This window comes from Mustela lutreola, chromosome 9 (genome assembly GCF_030435805.1).
Source record: "Mustela lutreola isolate mMusLut2 chromosome 9, mMusLut2.pri, whole genome shotgun sequence".
Classification (NCBI taxonomy): Eukaryota; Metazoa; Chordata; class Mammalia; order Carnivora; family Mustelidae; genus Mustela; species Mustela lutreola.
The window spans coordinates 71,815,500-71,833,268 of NC_081298.1; the positions used below are offsets into that span (position 1 = coordinate 71,815,500).

Genomic DNA, 17,769 nt, shown 5'->3' on the forward strand with positions numbered 1-17,769 from the left:
ATAATCTCAAATTTTTAAAATGAAATAAAACTAATAAATTATAAATTAAAAACCCAGTCTCCTCACCTCTAGCATCAAGCCATACACTTTTACTAAATTCCAAGATACAACTATTTTAGAAGAGGCAGTTTCAAGTGGTAGAAAGGATGTAGGCTTTGGAATTAGGCAAACCAGTTCAAGTCCTATTGTAGTTCTTCAATCAGTTACTTAATCCTGACAATTTACCATATTTTCTTGATCCTAAGAGATTCATCTGACTTTAGGAAAAATAAATGGAAGCCTCTGGACTTTCATCTGCTAAATGGAGAGAATACCTACAATTTTCAGGATTGTAGTCAAGTATAACAAGTATAAAAGTTCAAATAAAATTTCTGGAAGATGACAGTACTCAAAAAGTAGCTTTAGAAAAAAACCTTTTTATTTTGAAATAACAAAGGAGTCACAGGAAGTTACAAAGTATACAAAAGGATTTCTTTGGCCCTCAACCCACTTTTCCCAATAGTTCCATCTTAAATAATTATAATGCAGTATCAAACTCAGAGATTTGACATTGGTACAATGCGATCCCATGTAGAGTCAGCATCTCGGTAAGAAATACAATTATTCCATTATCACAAAGATTGCACTCCTGTTACCCCTTTCAGTCACATCTTCTCCCCTCCCCATCCTTAACTCTTAGCAGCCACTAATCTCTATAATTTTGTCTTTTCAGGAATGTTATATAAGTAAAATCGTGATAAAGATCATAGTATGTGATCTTTTGACACTGTCTTTTTCACTGAGCACAATGTCGTTGAGATCTATCCAAGTTACATGAATGCATTGTTCAATCTTTTTTGTTGCTAATATTCCATGGTATGGATTAACAGTTTGTTTAGTCATTACTAATTAAGGGAAATTGTAGTTATTTCCAGTCTTTATGACAAATAAAGCAGCTATGAACAATCACATACAGGTATTTGAGTGGACATAAGTTTTCATTTCTCTGACATACCTAGGAGTGCAATTGCTGGGCTGTAAGATAAATATATCTTTAGTTTATAAAGAACAAACTATTTTCCAGAGTGGTTGTACCATTTCCCATTCCTACCAGGAATGTATGAGTGATCTCCTCATCCTTGCCAGCACTGGGTATTGTCACTATTTTCAATCCTAACTGTTCTTATAGGCATGCATTGTTGTTTCATCTTGGTCTAAATCTGCATTTCCCCATCCTCTTTAGAAAGGATGAATTTCTTTTTATGTGCTTATCAACATATATCCTTCTATGAAATATCTCTTCACATCTTTTGCTCATTTTCTAATCGGATTGATCCTTTTTAGTGCTGATTTTAAGAATTCTTCATGTATCTTACATATGAGTCTTCTGGAAGAAATATGATTTGTAGCTTGTCTTGTCATCCTGTTAGATGGATTTTTCAAAGCAAAAGATTTAAATTTTGATGAAGTCCAAATTATCAATTTTTCTTTTATCAGTCATGCTTTTGGTGTCATACTGAAGAACTATTCACCAAGCCCAAGGTCCTGAAGATTTTCTATATTATCCTAAAAAGTTTCCAGTTTTATGTTTTACATTTAAATTTATGATCCATTTGGAATTAATTTTTTGTGTTAAAGTGTGAGTTTAGGTCTAGATTCATTTTTAATTGTTTTAGCACCGTTTGTTGAAAAGACTATCTTTCCTGCATTAAACTGCATTTGCACTTCTGTCAAAAGCCTTTTGGTTTTACTTGTGTAAGGGTATTTCTGGATTCTCTCTTCTGTATCATTGATCTGTCTATCTCTTTGGTGATACCAGTCTTAACTACTGTAGTTATATAATAAGCTTTGAAACAAAAGAGAATGACTCTTTCCACTTTATTATCCTTTTCAAAATTGTTTTTGTTGGGGTTTTGATGAGAACTGTATTAAATGTATACTGATTTGGAGAGAACTGACATCTTTACTATGTTGAGGCTTCCAATCCATAAACATGATGTCGCTCCATTTGTTTAGACCTTCTTTGGTTTTTCATTAGCATGTTGTGGTTTTCAGATTAGAAGTTCATACTTCAAATATCTAAGGATTCAATTTTCTATTTGAGTAATTGTAAATGATATTGCATTTTCTGATTTCCACATGTGAATTGCTAATATAAAGAAAATGAACATGTATTGTGACCTTGATGAACTCATTTGCTAGTTCTAGTTTTGTACGTTAGTTTTTTTTTTTTTATAAACATATATTTTTAATAAACATATATTTTTAGTTTTGTACTGCAGATTTCATGAAATTTTCTAGGTAGAGGATCATGTCATCTACCATTAGGGACGACAGTTTTATTTCTTCATCTCCAGTTTGTATGCCTTTCAACCTTTCAACCTACATGTACAGTTATATTTGAAGTGAATTTCTTACAGATAGCGTTAAGGCTAGATTAGGTTTTTAATCCAGTCTACTAGTTTCTGTCTTTTAATTGTTATACTTAGACTGTTATATTAATATTCAAGTGTGAGTCAACTATACTTCAATTTAAAAAAACATTCAAGTGTGACTTCTTTTTGGTCATTTGTGGTTTTTTTGCTTTTGTTTGTTTTGTTTTGTTTTTTCTGCCTTTCTGGGGGTTACTTGAACTTTTTAAAAATTCCATTCTGAATTACTTATAGTGTTTTTGAGAAATCTCTTTGCACAGCTTTTTAGTGGTTGCTCAAAGCGTAATTTATTTGTAACTTAGCACAGCATTTTACCAGTTCAAGTGTAGAAAACTTACTTACCTTTATACCCCTTATATCCCTTACCCTCTTCTACTAATAAAATAATTATCTTAGATATTTCATCTACATCCATTGAGAATTACATTTGACAAACACAATTTAGAAAACAAAAAAGGAAACTGTATTGCATTTGGCCATACATTTCTTTGTCTTTCTTTTCTATTCTTTCAAGATTCTCTTATCACTTCCTTTCTAGTTAGAGAAATTCCTTTAGCTATTCTTGTAGGATAGTTCTGCTGGCAACCAATTATCTATCTTAGTTTTCTTTATCTGAGAATGCCTTGATTTTCCATTAATTTCTGAAGGATACTTTCACTGAATACAGAATACTGTTTAAAATGTTTCACCTCTTTTCTTTTGATGGCTGCATAGTATTCCATTGTGTATATATACTACATCTTCTTGATCCATTCATCTGTTGATGGACATCTAGGTTCTTTCCATAGTTTGGCTATTGTGGACATTGCTGCTATAAACATTCGGGTGCACGTGCCCCTTTGGATCACTACGTTTGTATGGATGGAACTAGAGCGTATCATGTTTAGCGAAATAAGTCAAGCAGAGAAAGACAACTATCATATGATCTCCCTGATATGAGGAAGTGGTGATGCAACATGGGGGCTTAAGTGGGTAGGAGAAGAATAAATGAAACAAGATGGGATTGGGAGGGAGACAAACCATAAGTGACTCTTGATCTCACAAAACAAACTGAGGGTTGCTGGGGGGAGGGGGTTTGGGAGAAGGGGGTGGGATTATGGACATTGGGGAGGGTATGTGCTTTGGCGAGTGCTGTGAAGTGTGTAAACCTAGTGATTCACAGACCTGTACCCCTGGGGATAAAAATATATGTTTATAAAAAATAAAAAATTATAATAAAAAAAAATGTTTCACCTCTTTTCAACCTCCATGTTTTCAGATCTGCTTCTGCTGTTATTTGAATTGGTGCTCACCTATAAGTAATGAACTGTTATTTTCAGGATTACTTTTTTTTGTCTTTAGTTCTCACAAGTTTGAATACAAGGTGTCTCGGCATGGGTTTCTTTGAGAGATTCCTGGTAAGTGTTCACTTACCTTCTTTAATCCATATTAAGTCTTTTGCCAAATTTGGAGAATATTTAGCCTTCCCACTTTATTTTCAGCTTCCTACTTTATTTTCTTCTGCTTATGGCCTGTTACACATCACCTGTTGGTTTTGTTTTCATTCTGTCTGTTCCGTGTCCTAATTTTGTTTCTGAAAATTCAGTCCAGCTATTATTTTAGAATATACTGTATGCCAGGCAGGATTCCATTCCATTAATGCTCTGAATATTTTTTCAGTCTGATCCTCTCTTAACTTTCTTTCTGGGACTCCAGTGATCTAAATATTAGACCATTTGTTATAGTCCCACCTGTCCTGAGCCTCTCTTCACTTTTTCAATCCATTTTCTCCCTGTTCAAATTAGGTTATTTCCATTTTCTATTTTCATGTTCACCAACTCATTCCTATCTCCTTTCCATCCTGTTGTTTGAGAGCACTGAGTTTTTAATTTCAGTTACTGTATTTTTTAAAATTTTCATTGTGGTAAAACATACATAAAACTTACCATTTTAACCACTCCTAAGTGTGTGAATTGGTGGCAGTAAGTACATCCACAATCCACAATATGTTGGAACCATCCCACATCCATTTCCAGAATTTTTTTTTAATTATCCCAAAATCTGTACCCACTAAACAATAACTCTCTATGAATTTGCCTATTCTAGGTACTTCATATAAGTGGAATCACATACTTGTCCCTCTGTGCATGGCTTATTTCATTTAGCATAATGTTTTCAAGTCTCACCCATGTTGCAATATTGCATCACAATTTCAGTCTTTTTAAAGGCTGAATAATATTCCATTGTATGTACTCACCACATCTTGTTATGCATCTATTGACAGACAGTTAGGTTGCTTCCACCTTTTGGCCATTGAAAATCATGCTACTATGAATGTCAGTGTACAAGTATCTGAATTCCTATTTTCAATCTTTTGGGGCTATATCTAGGAGTGGAATAGCTGGATCATGTGGTAATTCTATATTTAACTTTTAAAGGAACTGCTAAACTTCTTCCACCACTGCTGCACCATTTTATATTACCACTAACAATGCACAAGGGCTTCAGCTGTTCCACAACATCACCTGCACTTGTTATTTTGTTTTGATAAGAGCAATCCTAAAAGGTATGAAGTGATACCACATTGTGGTTTTGATTTGCATTTTTTCAATGGATCATGATGTTGACCATCTCTTCATGTGCTTACTTGCCATTTGGAAAAACGTCTATTCAAGTCCTTTGCCCACTTTTGAATTGGGTTGTTTTAGTTTTTGATTATTGAGTTGTAAAAGTTCTTTATATATTCTTGATATTAATCCCTTATCAGCTATATGATTTAGAAATATTTTCTCCTGTGCATTTTTAATAGACCTTATTTTTTTTAAGTTTTATTTAATTATTTGAGAGACACACACACACACACACACGCAGGGGGAGGGGAAGGGAGAAGCAGACTCCAGTCTGAGCAGGGAGCCAGATGTGTGGCTTGATCCCAGGTCCCCAGGATCATGACCTGAGCTGAAGGCAGATGCTTAACTGCATGAGCCATCAAGGTGCCCTTACACATTTTTCTTCTGGAGTAGTTTTAGGCTTACAGAAAAGTTAATCAGGAAATACAGAGTTCCCACATACTCCTTCTCCCCATGGGACACAGTTTCCCATCTTATTTATGAATATTGACACATTAAATAAAGTCCAGAGTTTATATTAGGGTTTACTCTTTGCATTGTAGATTCTACAGCTTTTGACAAATGCTTAGTGACATGTATCTACCACCATTGTATCATACAGAATAGCTTCACTTCCCTAAAAAAACTTGTGCTCCACTCACCCTTCCCACCCTTTCTTCCTTCAAATTCCTGGCAGTCAGTGATCTTTCTAATGTCTCTATGTTTTATCTTTTCCAGAAGGTCAAATAGTTGGAATCATGGAGTATGTAACCTTTTTGGTTAGCTTTTTCTCACCTAGCAATTTGCTTTCAAGTTTCCTTCATGTCTTTTTGTGACTTGATAGTTCATTTCTTTTTATCAATGAATAATATTCTATTGTACAGATATACCACAATTTTTTAATCTATTTACCTACTGAAGAACATCTTGGTTGCTTCCAAAACTTTCACTTGGTTCTTCTTTATATCTTTTATTTCTTGGATGAGATTTTCTAGCTTTGTGCTTGTTTCAAACATGGTCAGAACTGCCTGAAGCATGTATATGATAATGGATCTAAAATCCTTGTGAGATAGTCTCTAATTCACCTCTGTGTTGGCATCTTCTGGTTGTCTTTTCTCATTAAGGTTGAGATATTCCTGATTTTTGAGATAAGAAGTGATTTTTTTCATTGAGATCTGCTCTTGTGTTTTTAGTAGGCTTCTTCTCACACTTCTGTGACTTTAGTTCCAGCTAATAAATGGGGATGCTACCTCTTATTGCCAGGTGAAGGAAGTCCAATTTCTCTACTGTGCCTCTATTGATACCTGGGGAGGACTGGTGTTCTTGTTACTATTAGGCAGGGATGGGAGTTCAGGGTCCCCACCAGAACTCTGCTGATACCACCACAGTAAGGAAGAATACAGGTACCTTGTTATTATTCTCATGTGTCCTCCACCAACTCTGTGGGTAGGTGGACTTGTTACTGCTAGAAAAAAGTAAAAATCCTGAATCTGCCTGTGGTCCCCTCTGAAACCACGTCAACAAAAAGGAAAGGGGAAACCTGTTACTCTCAGTGAGGATGGATATCTAGGCTCCTGATGTGGTCTTTGCTGACACTAGGTGGTTGTGGGGGATACTTACTACCTAGTAGACAATACAGTCTTGGCTCCGCAGCATGCCTTTTTGATATCACCTTGGTGGGATGTGGGGGCTTGGAGAGTGAGCCATGAGGTATGGCTGGGACTCCTTGTCACAGCTTGACAAGGATGGAAGTCTAGGCTCTTTACTCGGATTTTTCCAGCAGGAATGAGGCTACGGTTTTTTTTCATGGTGTTTGAACAGGTAGTTATTGCCCCCAAACAGTCTTCATTAGAAACAGACCCATAAATACAGAGAACAAAATGATGGTTGCTAGAGGGGAGGAAGATGAGAAAGTGGGTGAAGGGGCGTGAGAGGTATAGGCTTCCAGTTATGGGATGAGTAAGTCATAAGGATGAAAGGTAAAATGTAGGGAATTTAGTCAATACTATTATAATAGCACTGTATGGTGACAGATGGCAACTACACTTGTGGTGAGCAGAGCATGAAGTATAGAGTTGTCAAATCACTATGCTATATATCTGAAACTAATGTAATACTATGTGTCAACTATACTTTAATTAAAAAATAATTAGTAGAGCAAAAAGAGGAACTTCACCAGAGAATAGCCCAGAAGATAACACTTTAAGCAAGGGATCCAAATAAAGATCATTAGTAATGGGACAAATTGAAATTTTGTGCTATTTGATAGGAGGCAATGAAAAGAACCCACCATCACTTCTGTGGTATTCCTGTCTGTATTCATTTTGTATCTTAAGCCAACAATTATGTCACAGTTGGTATCAGGGATCTGAAGTGGCTTAATTTGGTAATTTTGGTTTAAGGTCTCTCACTAGGTCAAAAAGAGTCAGTCAGGGTGACTGTCACTATAGGAGGGTTTAAGTGGGGCTACAGAATCCCCTTCCAAACTCACCCAACATACTTGGTAGACCTCAGTTTCTCACTGGCTATTGGCTGTTTCAGTTCCTTTCCAGGTGGGCCTATCTACAGAGCTGCTCACAACATGGAAACTTGCTTCCTCTAGAGCAAGTGATCCAAGAGATCACTTTATAACTTAAATACTTCTGCTCTATGCTCTTGGGCACAAAGATAAATTCTGGTACCATGTGCAAGGAGACTGTATTAGAGTGGGAATAAAGGAGATGGGCCAATTTGAAGGCTGGTTTCCACACAGCCAAAGGTTCATAACATAAAGATGATCATAACAAACCCAAATCAATAACCATTCTATAAAATAATTGGCCTGTATTCTTCAAAGTGTTGTGGTCATGAAAATCAAGGAAGAATGTTTCTGAATGAAGAAGATAAAGGGCCACAATAGCTAATTGCAATGTGTAATGCTGGATCTCTTTGTTATTGCTGACATTATGGGACAACTGGAAAACACTTGAATGGGGTCAGAGGATTAGCTGGCAGTAATGTATTCAAGTTCATTTCCTGATTTTTACTAGGTTGTATTGTGATCTTGTAGTAGAGAGTTCTTATTTATAGGAAAGACCCACTCAAACGTTAGGGATATCAGGACATCAGGCCTGCAACTTACTCTCAAATGGTTTGGGATTGTGGTGGGGGATATTCTTTGTTCTGTAATTGCAACTTTTAGAGAAGTTTGAGATTGTTTCCAGATTAAATATATATATAAACTATAAAGACCCAGGACAGAAAAAAAAGTGGTCTACATTGCTAGACTGCCCCCTTCCTAGTTCTTTTTTGTCTGCATCCATTCTAGATGCCAGTTTTTCTAGCAATGAGATACATGGAGCAAAAGGAAAACCCAGAAATTCATTAACATGTCAATTATTGTATGCTGAGGTCCCTAGCCAGTCTTCCTGCTCCTGCCCACCTTTCAGAATGTCCTTATGTTTGTTTTATAACAAAATGTTCAGCATTTTTAGTTGTACTAAGTAGGACAAATAGGGTAAAGTAAGTCTACTCCATTTTCCTAAAAGAGGAAGTTTCTTTTAATAGCCTTCATTAGTAGGGTTACCACAGATCAGGCACCAGGAAAACAAATATCAAGCCTGGAACTGGGTTCCAGAGAACTGGGTTCAAATCCTAGCTAACTTGGGAGTCCAGACAAATGCTGCCTAGCTCTGTCACTTATTAGTCAAATATAATTCTATAGCTTCTTGGAATTTTAGCTTCCATGTCTGTAAAATGGAAATCAAAGCACTATTTCGCAAGGTTGGAATTAAATAAGATTATGTACATAAAAGCACTGGACACAACACTTCCACATAGTTTGCACTCATATATATCTGAATCTTCATGTATCAAAATGATTAGGATATAAATGGAACGATTTTAGACCCATAAAATTCCAAGGAGCACTGAATTAGTATTTATTCTCCATCTTCTTGTTTCAAAATTGGCCCTCATCTCAAATTAATTCAGGGAAATAAATGTAACCTGTAATTTCAGTGCAGAGATGAATTTATCTTGATTTCTCACTTCTTGTTCTAGCTGCAGAGTATTCTGGTATTTTTCAGCTTCAGAAACTGGAGCCCCTAGACCAAAATCATGTTCTTTGGTGGTAACCTAGTGGAAAAAAATGGGAATGATACAGAGGCATTCAGTTTAAAATAGTTTTGTAATTTTTCACAACTGTCAACGATACTTGGAAATTAACAATATTCTTAGATAACTATTTTTAACTCTGTCTTACCAGCTAAGAGGATTTTCATCAAACTTTACTTTCTTAAAATCCCATGTTATGAAACTTTTTCTGTTTTCCAAATATAAAACTACAATATTCAACATGCTTTTCAAAAAAACAAAACAAAACAACATATCCTATCCTATCCCATTTGTAACCACCGTTCTAAGGAAATATGGGTCATCAGGAAATAATGCAGGCTACTTCTAAGCCTGTGTTGACCAATATAATAGCTACTAGCTACCTATTTATTGCTGCTTTTGTATATTAACAAAAAGGTTTGCTACCCATACCACAAAGGGCTAACATTCCTAATACAGAAATAACTCGTATAAATAAAAAAGGAGATGAAATACCCTAATAGAAAAAGTGGCAAAGAATATGGATATTTCATAGAAATGGCTTTTAAACAGATTTAAAGATATTCAATCTCACAAATTAAAACAACACTGAGATACCATTTTTTAACCTCACACTGGCAAAGATCAGGAAGTTGGATATATAATTTAACATTCTTATACATCACTGATGGCAGCATAAATTGATACAATATTTCTGGAGAACAGCTGTGCAAAATCTAGCAACATTACAAATGTACAAAGCTCCTGTACAAATAATTCCAATTTTAGGAAATTTTCCTAAATACATATTTGCACATGTGCAAAATAATATCATTAAAATATTTTTCACCTTAGAGTACTATATGTACTACCCCATACTTTGCTTTTTTAATATAACAATGTATTTCAGAAATTATATCATTTAGGGAAATAATTTGTTCTTTCCCTGAATCAAGGCTGCCTGCTGTTATGTTAAGGAAGAGAGAATTTGCTATAAGAATCCTAGATCTCTCCTGGCAACACAGATGCTATTCTACAAAAACTAGCATTTGGGAAATTATAGGATCAGGATGCCCCAGTCATTGACTTTCTATTACACCCTCTATGACCCACTACTTAGCAGTCTGACAGACTTATTTTCTTTTTCCCCTCCCTTAAACCAGACATAAACCTGATTTCAGTTCTTCATTTCAGCACTTATTGCCTCACCTGGAATTTCAGCACTAAGTCTCACAGAGTATTTCTAACTTATGAATCATTTAGGCCTATATAGCTTAGGCCAAAATCCGAAGTATCTTTTTTTTTTCACATAGTTTCTGTTGAAAAATGTGTTCCTACATGCTAACTGAACATTAAAAAAAAAAAAAAAAAGTGTTCTTACTCATAAACATTTGACTTAGAATACCAGATTCAGACTATACACTATAATAGCACTTTTCAAATCTTACTGAACATATGAATCACTTATGAATTTTCTTATTTACAGTAGGTCTGAAATACTGCATTTCTAAAAATGCTGCTCAGTAATTCCTTATTTGGCTAGTACAGAGACCACTTTGAATAGCAAGGATCTCTTCAATTAAAGTTGTAACCTGCCATGCATTCAGAGCTCTTCATAATTTGGTCACCTCCCACTTCTCCAATCTTATCTCCTAGTTGGTACCTCCAAGAATACCTCTATAAAAGACAAACTATTCTCCATATTCTTTATACATACGTTCATATTATCATTACAAATATACAATAACTTTTGCTCATGAGCCTTGCTCTTTTCTCCGTTTAAAGACACTTTTGAGGCTCAGCTTGAATTCCATATTCTATTAGGACGTGTTCTCAATATTCTCCATCAAATAGTGATCACTTCTTCATTGAAACTTCTATAGGTATTGGTTATAGAATAAACTGCATAGCTATATTTTTCTACCAGATAGGTCTTCCTCACACAATTATTAGAATAGATTTCTTGGGGTGCTTGGGTGGCTCAGTGGGTCAGGTCATGATCCCAGGGTCCTGGGATCGAGCCCCGCATCGGGCTCTCTGTCTCTCTGCCTACTTGTGATCTCTGTCAAATAAATAAATAAAATCTTAAAAAAAAAAAGAATATTTTTCTTATTGTGTTATGTTAGTCACCATACAGTACTTCATTAGTTTTTGATGATGTGTTCCATGACTCATTGTTTGCATATAACACCCAGTGCTCATTGCAATACATACCCTCCTTAATACACATCATCAGGCTAACACATCCCCCTGTCCACCTCCCCTCTGAAACCCTCAGTTTGTTTCCCAGAGTCCCTCATAGTTCATCTCCCCCTCTGATCTCCCCACCTTCATTTTCCCTTCCTTCTACTAATGTCCTCCATGTTATTCCTTATGTTCCACATGTAAGTGAAACCACATGATAATTGTCTTTCTCCACTTGACTTATTTCACTCAGCATAATCCCTTCCAGTTCCATCCATGTTGAGGCAAATGGTGGGTATTCATCCTTTCTGATGAATATTCCATTATATATATTCTAATATATATATTCTAATATTCCATTGTACATAAAGACCGCATCTTCTTTATCCACTCACCTACTGAAGGGCAGCTCATCTCCTCCCAGTTTGGCTATTGTGGATACTGCTGCTATGAACAATGGGGTGCATGTGCCCCTTCAGATCACTACATTTCTATCTGGGGTAAATACCCAGAAGCATGATGCTGGATCACAGGGTAACTCTATTTTAATGTTTTGAGGAACCTCCACACAGTTGTCCAAAGTGGCTGTACCAACTTGCATTCCTACCAACAGTGTAACAGGGTTACCCTTTCTCCAAATCCTCATCAACATTTGTTGTTTCCTGACTTGTTAATTTTTGCCATTCTAACTGGTTTAAGATTTCAGTGTGATTTTGATTTGGATTTCCCTGGTGGCTAATGATGCTAAACATGTTTTCATATGTCTTTTAGTCATGTGTATGTCTTCTTTGGAGAAGTGTCTGTTCATGTCTTTTGCCCCTTTTTTTCACTTGATTATTTGTTTTTTGGATGTTGAATTTGAGAAGTTCTTTATAGATCTTGGATACCAGCCCTTTATCTGTAGTGTCATTTGGAAATATCTTCTCCTATTCCATGGATTGCCTCTTTGTTTTGTTGACTATTTCCTTTGCTATGCAGAAGGATTTTATCTTGCTCGAGACCCAAAAGTTCATTTTTGCTTTTGTTTACCTTGCCTTTGGAAACATGTCTTGAAAGAAGTTGCTGTGGCTGATGTCAAAGAAGTTACTGCCTATGTTCTCCTCTAGGATTTTGATGGATTCCTGTCTCACATTGAGGTCTTTCATCCATTTAAAGTTTATCTTTGTGTATGGTGGAAGAGAACAGTCAAGTTTCATTTTTCTGTATATAGCTGTCCAATTTCCCCAGTACCATTTATTGAACAGACTGTCTTTTTTCCATTGGATATTCTTTCCTGCTTTGTTGAAGATTAGTTGACCATAGAGTTGAGGGTCCATATCTGGGCTCTCTATTCTGTTCCATTTATCTATGTGTCTTTTTGTGCCAGTACCATACTGTCTTGGTGATCACAGCTTTGAAATATAGCTTGAAATAAGGCAATGTGATGCAATCAGCTTTGTTTATCTTTTTCAACATTTTCTTGGTGATTTGGGGTCTTTTCTGGTGCCATATAAATTTTAGAACTTTTTGTTCCAGCTCTTTGAAAAATGCCACTGGTATTTTGATCAGGATGGAGCTGAAAGTGTAGAATGCTCTAGGCAGCATAGACATTTTAACAATATTAGTTCTTCCAGTCCATGAGCATGGAATGTATCCCCATCTTTTTGTGTTTCCTTCAATTTATTTCCTAAGTGTTCCATAGTTTCTAGATCCTTTACCTCTTTCATTAGGTTTATTCCAAGATATCTTATGGTTTTAGGTGCTATTGTAAATGGAATCAATTCCTTAATTTCTCTTTCTACAGTTACATCATTAGTATATAGAAAAGCAACTGATTTCTGTGCACTGATTTTGTATCCTGCCACATTACTGAATTGCCATATGAGTTCTAGTAATTTGGGGGTGGAGTCTTTTTGGGTTTTTCACATAAAGTATCATGTCATCTCCAAAGAGAGAGTTTTATTTCTCTTTGCCAATCTGGATACCTTTATTTCTTTTTGTTGTCTGATTGCTAATGTTAGGACTTCTAGCACTATGTTGAACAATAGTGGTGAGAGTGGGCATCCTTGTCATGTTCCTGATCTTAAGGGAAAAGCTGATATTTGCTGTGGGCTTTTCATAGATGGCTTTTAAGAAACTGAGAACTGTTCCCTCTATCCCTACACTCTGAAGAGTTTTAATTAGGAAAGGATGCTATATTTTGTCAAGTTTTTTTTTCTGCATGAAATGAGAGTATCGTGTGGTTCTTGTCTTTTCTTTTATTAATGTGTTCTATCACACTGATTGATTTGTGACTATTGCACCACCCTTCCATCCCAGGAATAAATCCCACCTGGTCCTGATGGACAATCCTTTTAATGTACTGTTGGATCCAATTGGTTAGGATCTTGTTGAGAATTCTGGCATCCATATTCATCGGGACTATTGGTCTGTAATTCTCCTTTTTGATAAGGTCTTTGACTGGTTTTGGGGTTAAGGTAATGCTGGCTTCATAGACTGAGTTTGGAAGTTTTCCTTCTGTTTCTATTTTTTGAAACAACTTCAAGAGAATAGGTATTATTTCTTCTTTAAATACTGGTTATTGGGCTATGCAGATTGCCAATTTCTTCCTGTTTCAGTCTTGATAGTTTTAGGTTTTCAGGAAGGTATCCATTTCTTCCATGTTGCTTAATTTATTGGCATATAGTTGTTGATAATAATTTCTGATAATTGTTTTTATTTCCTTCGTGTTAGTCATGATCTCTCCCCTTTCGTTCATCATTTTATTAATCTGGGTCCTTTCTCATTTCTTTTGGATAAGTCTGGCCAGCAGTTTATCAGTCTTATTAATTCTTTCAAAGAACCAGCTTTTAGTTTCGTTGATCTGCTCTACCATATTTCTGCTCTCTAATTCATTGATCTCTTCTCTAATCTTAATATTTATCTTCTCCTGCTTGGCTTAGGCTTTATTTGTTGTTCTTTCTCCGGCTCTTTAAGGTATAAAGTTAGCTTGTGTATTTGGGATTTTTCTATTTCTTTGAGTGAGGCTTGGATGGCGACCTATTTCCTTCATAGGGCTGCCTTTGCCATATCCCATAGGTTCTGGACTGGAGTGTTTTCAGTCTCATTGGTTTCCATGAATTGTTTAAGTTCTTCTTTAATTTCCTGGTTGACCCAAACATTCTTAAGCAGGATGGTCTTTAGCTGCCAAGTGTTTGAATTCCTTCCAAATTTTTTCTTGTGATTGAGTTCCAGTTTCAAAGTATCGTGGTCTAAGACTATGCAGGGAATAACCTCAACTTTTGGTATTGCTTCTGACTTGATTTGTGACCCAGTATGTGGTCTATTCTGGAGATAGTTCCATGTGTGTTTGAGAAGAATTAGTATTCTGTTGTTTTAGGGTGTATCTGTATATATCTATGAAGTCCATCTGGTCCGTTGTGTCATTCAAAGCTCTTGTTTCTTTGTTATCTTCTGCTTTGATGATCTGTGTATTGCTGAGAGTGGAGTATTGAGGTCTCCTACTATTAAAGTATTATTACCAATGATTATTTTGGTTAACAGCTGTCTTATATAGTTGGCTGCTCCCATGTTGGGAGCATAGATATTTACAATTGTTAGATCTTCTTGTTGGACAGATCATTTAAGAATTATAGTGTTCTTCTGCATCTCTTACTATAGTCTTTAGCTTAAAATCTAATTTTAAGCTAAGATTCTCTGATATGAGAATTGCCACCCCAGCTTTCTTTTGAGGTCCGTTGGCATGTAACGTGGTTCTCTATCCCTTCACTTTCAGTCTGGATGTATCTTTAGATTCAAAATGAGTCTCAGGTGCCTGGGTGGCTCAGTGGATTAAGCTGCTGCCTTCGACTCAGGTCATGATCTCAGGGTCCTAGGATCGAGTCCCACATCGGGCTCTCTGCTCAGCAGGGAGCCTGCTTCCCCCCCTCTCTCTCTGCCTGCCTCTCTGCCTATTTGTGATTTCTCTGTTAAAAAATAAATAAAATCTTTAAAATAAAAAAAAGAATATATCTTATAGATTCAAAATGAGTCTCTTGTAGACAGCCTATGGATGGGATATGTCTTTTTATCCAACCTACAACTCTGTGCCATTTCATGGGAGCATTTAGGCCGTTCACGGTGAGAGTATTATTGACAGAAAAGATTTTATTGCCATGATGTTGCCTGTGAAGTCCCTGTTTCTATAGACTGTCTCTGTAAATTTCTGGCCTATATTACTCTTCAGGTCTTTCTTCTTTTATAGAACTTCCCTTAATATTTCTTGCAGGGCTGGTTTGTGGTCACATATTCCTTCAGTTTCTGCCGGTCTTGGAAGTCCCTTGTCTTTCCATCCATTTCTGAATGACAGACTTGCTGGGTAAAGTATCCTTGCCTGCATGTTCTTCACATTTAGTACCCTGAATATGTCTTGCCAGTCCTTTCTAGCTTTCCAGGTCTCTGTGGATAGGTTTGATGTTATTCTGATATTCCTTCCTCTATACATAAGAAATCTCTTTCCCCTAGCCACTTTCAAGATTGTTTCCTTGGATCTAAGATTTGTGACTTGTACTATATTATATGTCAGGATACTTGTCTGTTCTCTTTGATCTTAGGAGGGGTCCTCTCTGCCCCTTGAACATGAAAGCTTGTTTTCATCCCCAGATTAGGTAAATTCTCAGCTACAATTTGCTCAAATATATCTTCTACACCACTCTCTCTCCACCTCCCTCAGGGATCCCAATAATTCTGACACTGGAACATTTCATGGCATTATTAATCTCTCTCAGTGTGATCTCTTGGGCTTTAATCTGTTTTTCCCAGGCCTCCTCAGTTTTCTTCTTTTCCATCTTCTTATCTTCCAGCTCACTAATTCATTCTCCTGCCTTGTTTAGCCTGGCAGTCAGAGTATCCAATTTAGACTGCATTTCATTCATAGCATTTTTAAGTTCCACCTGATTAGATCTCATTTCTGCCCTTAGAGATTCTATATAGTCGCTTGTATTTTTCTCAAGCCTAGATATCGACTTCATAATTGTTACTCTGAAATCTATTTCTGACATCTTGCTTATATCCATATCCATTAGGTCTGTAGCAGAGGACATTTATTCTTTTCTTTGTTGGGGGTTCCTCCTCTTAGTCATTCTGTTGGGGGGTGGTTGAGGGAATGTACAGAGTTCAAAGTATTAACCATGCCACAATCAAGATGTACCTGTTTTATAGGGACCTTTGCGTTGTCGTCCTCTTGTTCTTCCAGCCTCTCTTCTTGGGGAGGGGCCTGTCAGGCAACCCTGCTTGGGCAGAGTTGCCCTGTCCCCTGGGGAGGGAGTGGACTTAGTGAAAACCATGGGGCGGGGCACTTTTATTCTCTGGCAGCTTTCCATGTCTCTTCCCAGAGTCAGAGCAGAGTGACTGCATCTAAATCTGTCTCAGAACAAAGAAATTGCAGTCTGCTCTTCACTGAGCTCTCTATGCCACACTGTCTCCATTTCTGTCTGCACTGCTAAAAACTGCAGGCTCCATGGTCATGTGCCCCATAGCAACACTCCCAGTGGTAGAACCCAGTGCCAGGCATGTCTTTGCCCTTGTGCTTCTAAAATTGAGCGCAGACCTAGATCCTATCTGGGGGCTGCACTGAAATCCTTTCACCTCTGCTACTGGTCTGTGAGTCTGTACATGATCCCCAGTGTGGGATGCTTTTTGCACTCCAGTGTTATATCACCTTCCTGGCATCAGCTTATGGTGGCTCCCTCCCCTTTCTGTTTATCTTCTGATATCTGAGTGCAGAATCATGGCTCCCTGCTTCATACCTCAAGACCACTGGAGATTTTCTGTTTGTACAGATCCAGATATATATTCTTACATCTCAGGCTGATTTCATGGATGTTCAGAATGGTTTGATAGACAACTGGCTAAATTCAGGGGACCAGTAGAATTAGGGTTCCCTACTCCTCTGCCATCTTTTCCCACAATCCCAATTATTAGAATCTTAAGAACAGGCAATGTCCTAGAGCTCTCCATACTCCTACAAATCTACATAGAATTCTTTGCATAATAAGTACCAATAAAAATTTACATAGATTGATATTAAAGGAGTGTACAAAAGCAGATAAAGTTGAACTTTCCTTCTTCTCCTTGGTAAACTGAACAGTCAGTTAGAGATTCTATAAAATTACCTATCAAGTTACACTAGAAATTAAAAGTAGGAAGAGAACAAAAGTCTACCTGACAAGTGTGAGCAATTGAGTAGCAATATTAGAGTTGCTACTTGCTCTGCTTTGGAGGTAAATGAAAAGGGAGAGAAATTGGTATATCTGAAATGCCCATGTCTCTTCTGCCACGTTCCCCACCTCAGGCCACCTGAATATCCTCCACATTTCCACAATCTCTATCAAAATGGAACTTGTATTCCTGTACAGATTTCAGAGAATCAAGTAAAAGTACTTTGGAAGCAGCAAATCATTATGATAAAAACCCAAGCTAGAAGCACAGTCTCAATGAGGAAGCAACATAGCATAGTAGTTAGGAACTTGTTCTTTAGCCTCAGAGTGCTTATG

General features: G+C 36.7%; 1 protein-coding gene across 5 annotated transcripts in view; it reads right to left on the bottom strand.

The window, feature by feature from the left end:
* TSGA10 (testis specific 10) overlaps nucleotides 1-17,769 on the bottom strand; it is a 152,244-nt gene that overhangs the window by 129,628 nt on the left and 4,847 nt on the right. For 3 of the 5 annotated variants that reach the window (XR_009344836.1, XM_059134716.1, XM_059134713.1), the window contains exon 2: nucleotides 8,987-9,115. Coding sequence is in view for 2 of the 5 variants with exons in the window: in XM_059134713.1 (XP_058990696.1) it covers nucleotides 8,987-9,115 (129 nt within the window). In the remaining 3 variants the exon portion in view is untranslated. The remainder of the gene's footprint in view (nucleotides 1-8,986; nucleotides 9,116-17,769) is intronic. The other 2 variants (XM_059134717.1, XM_059134715.1) reach the window with 1 other exon arrangement.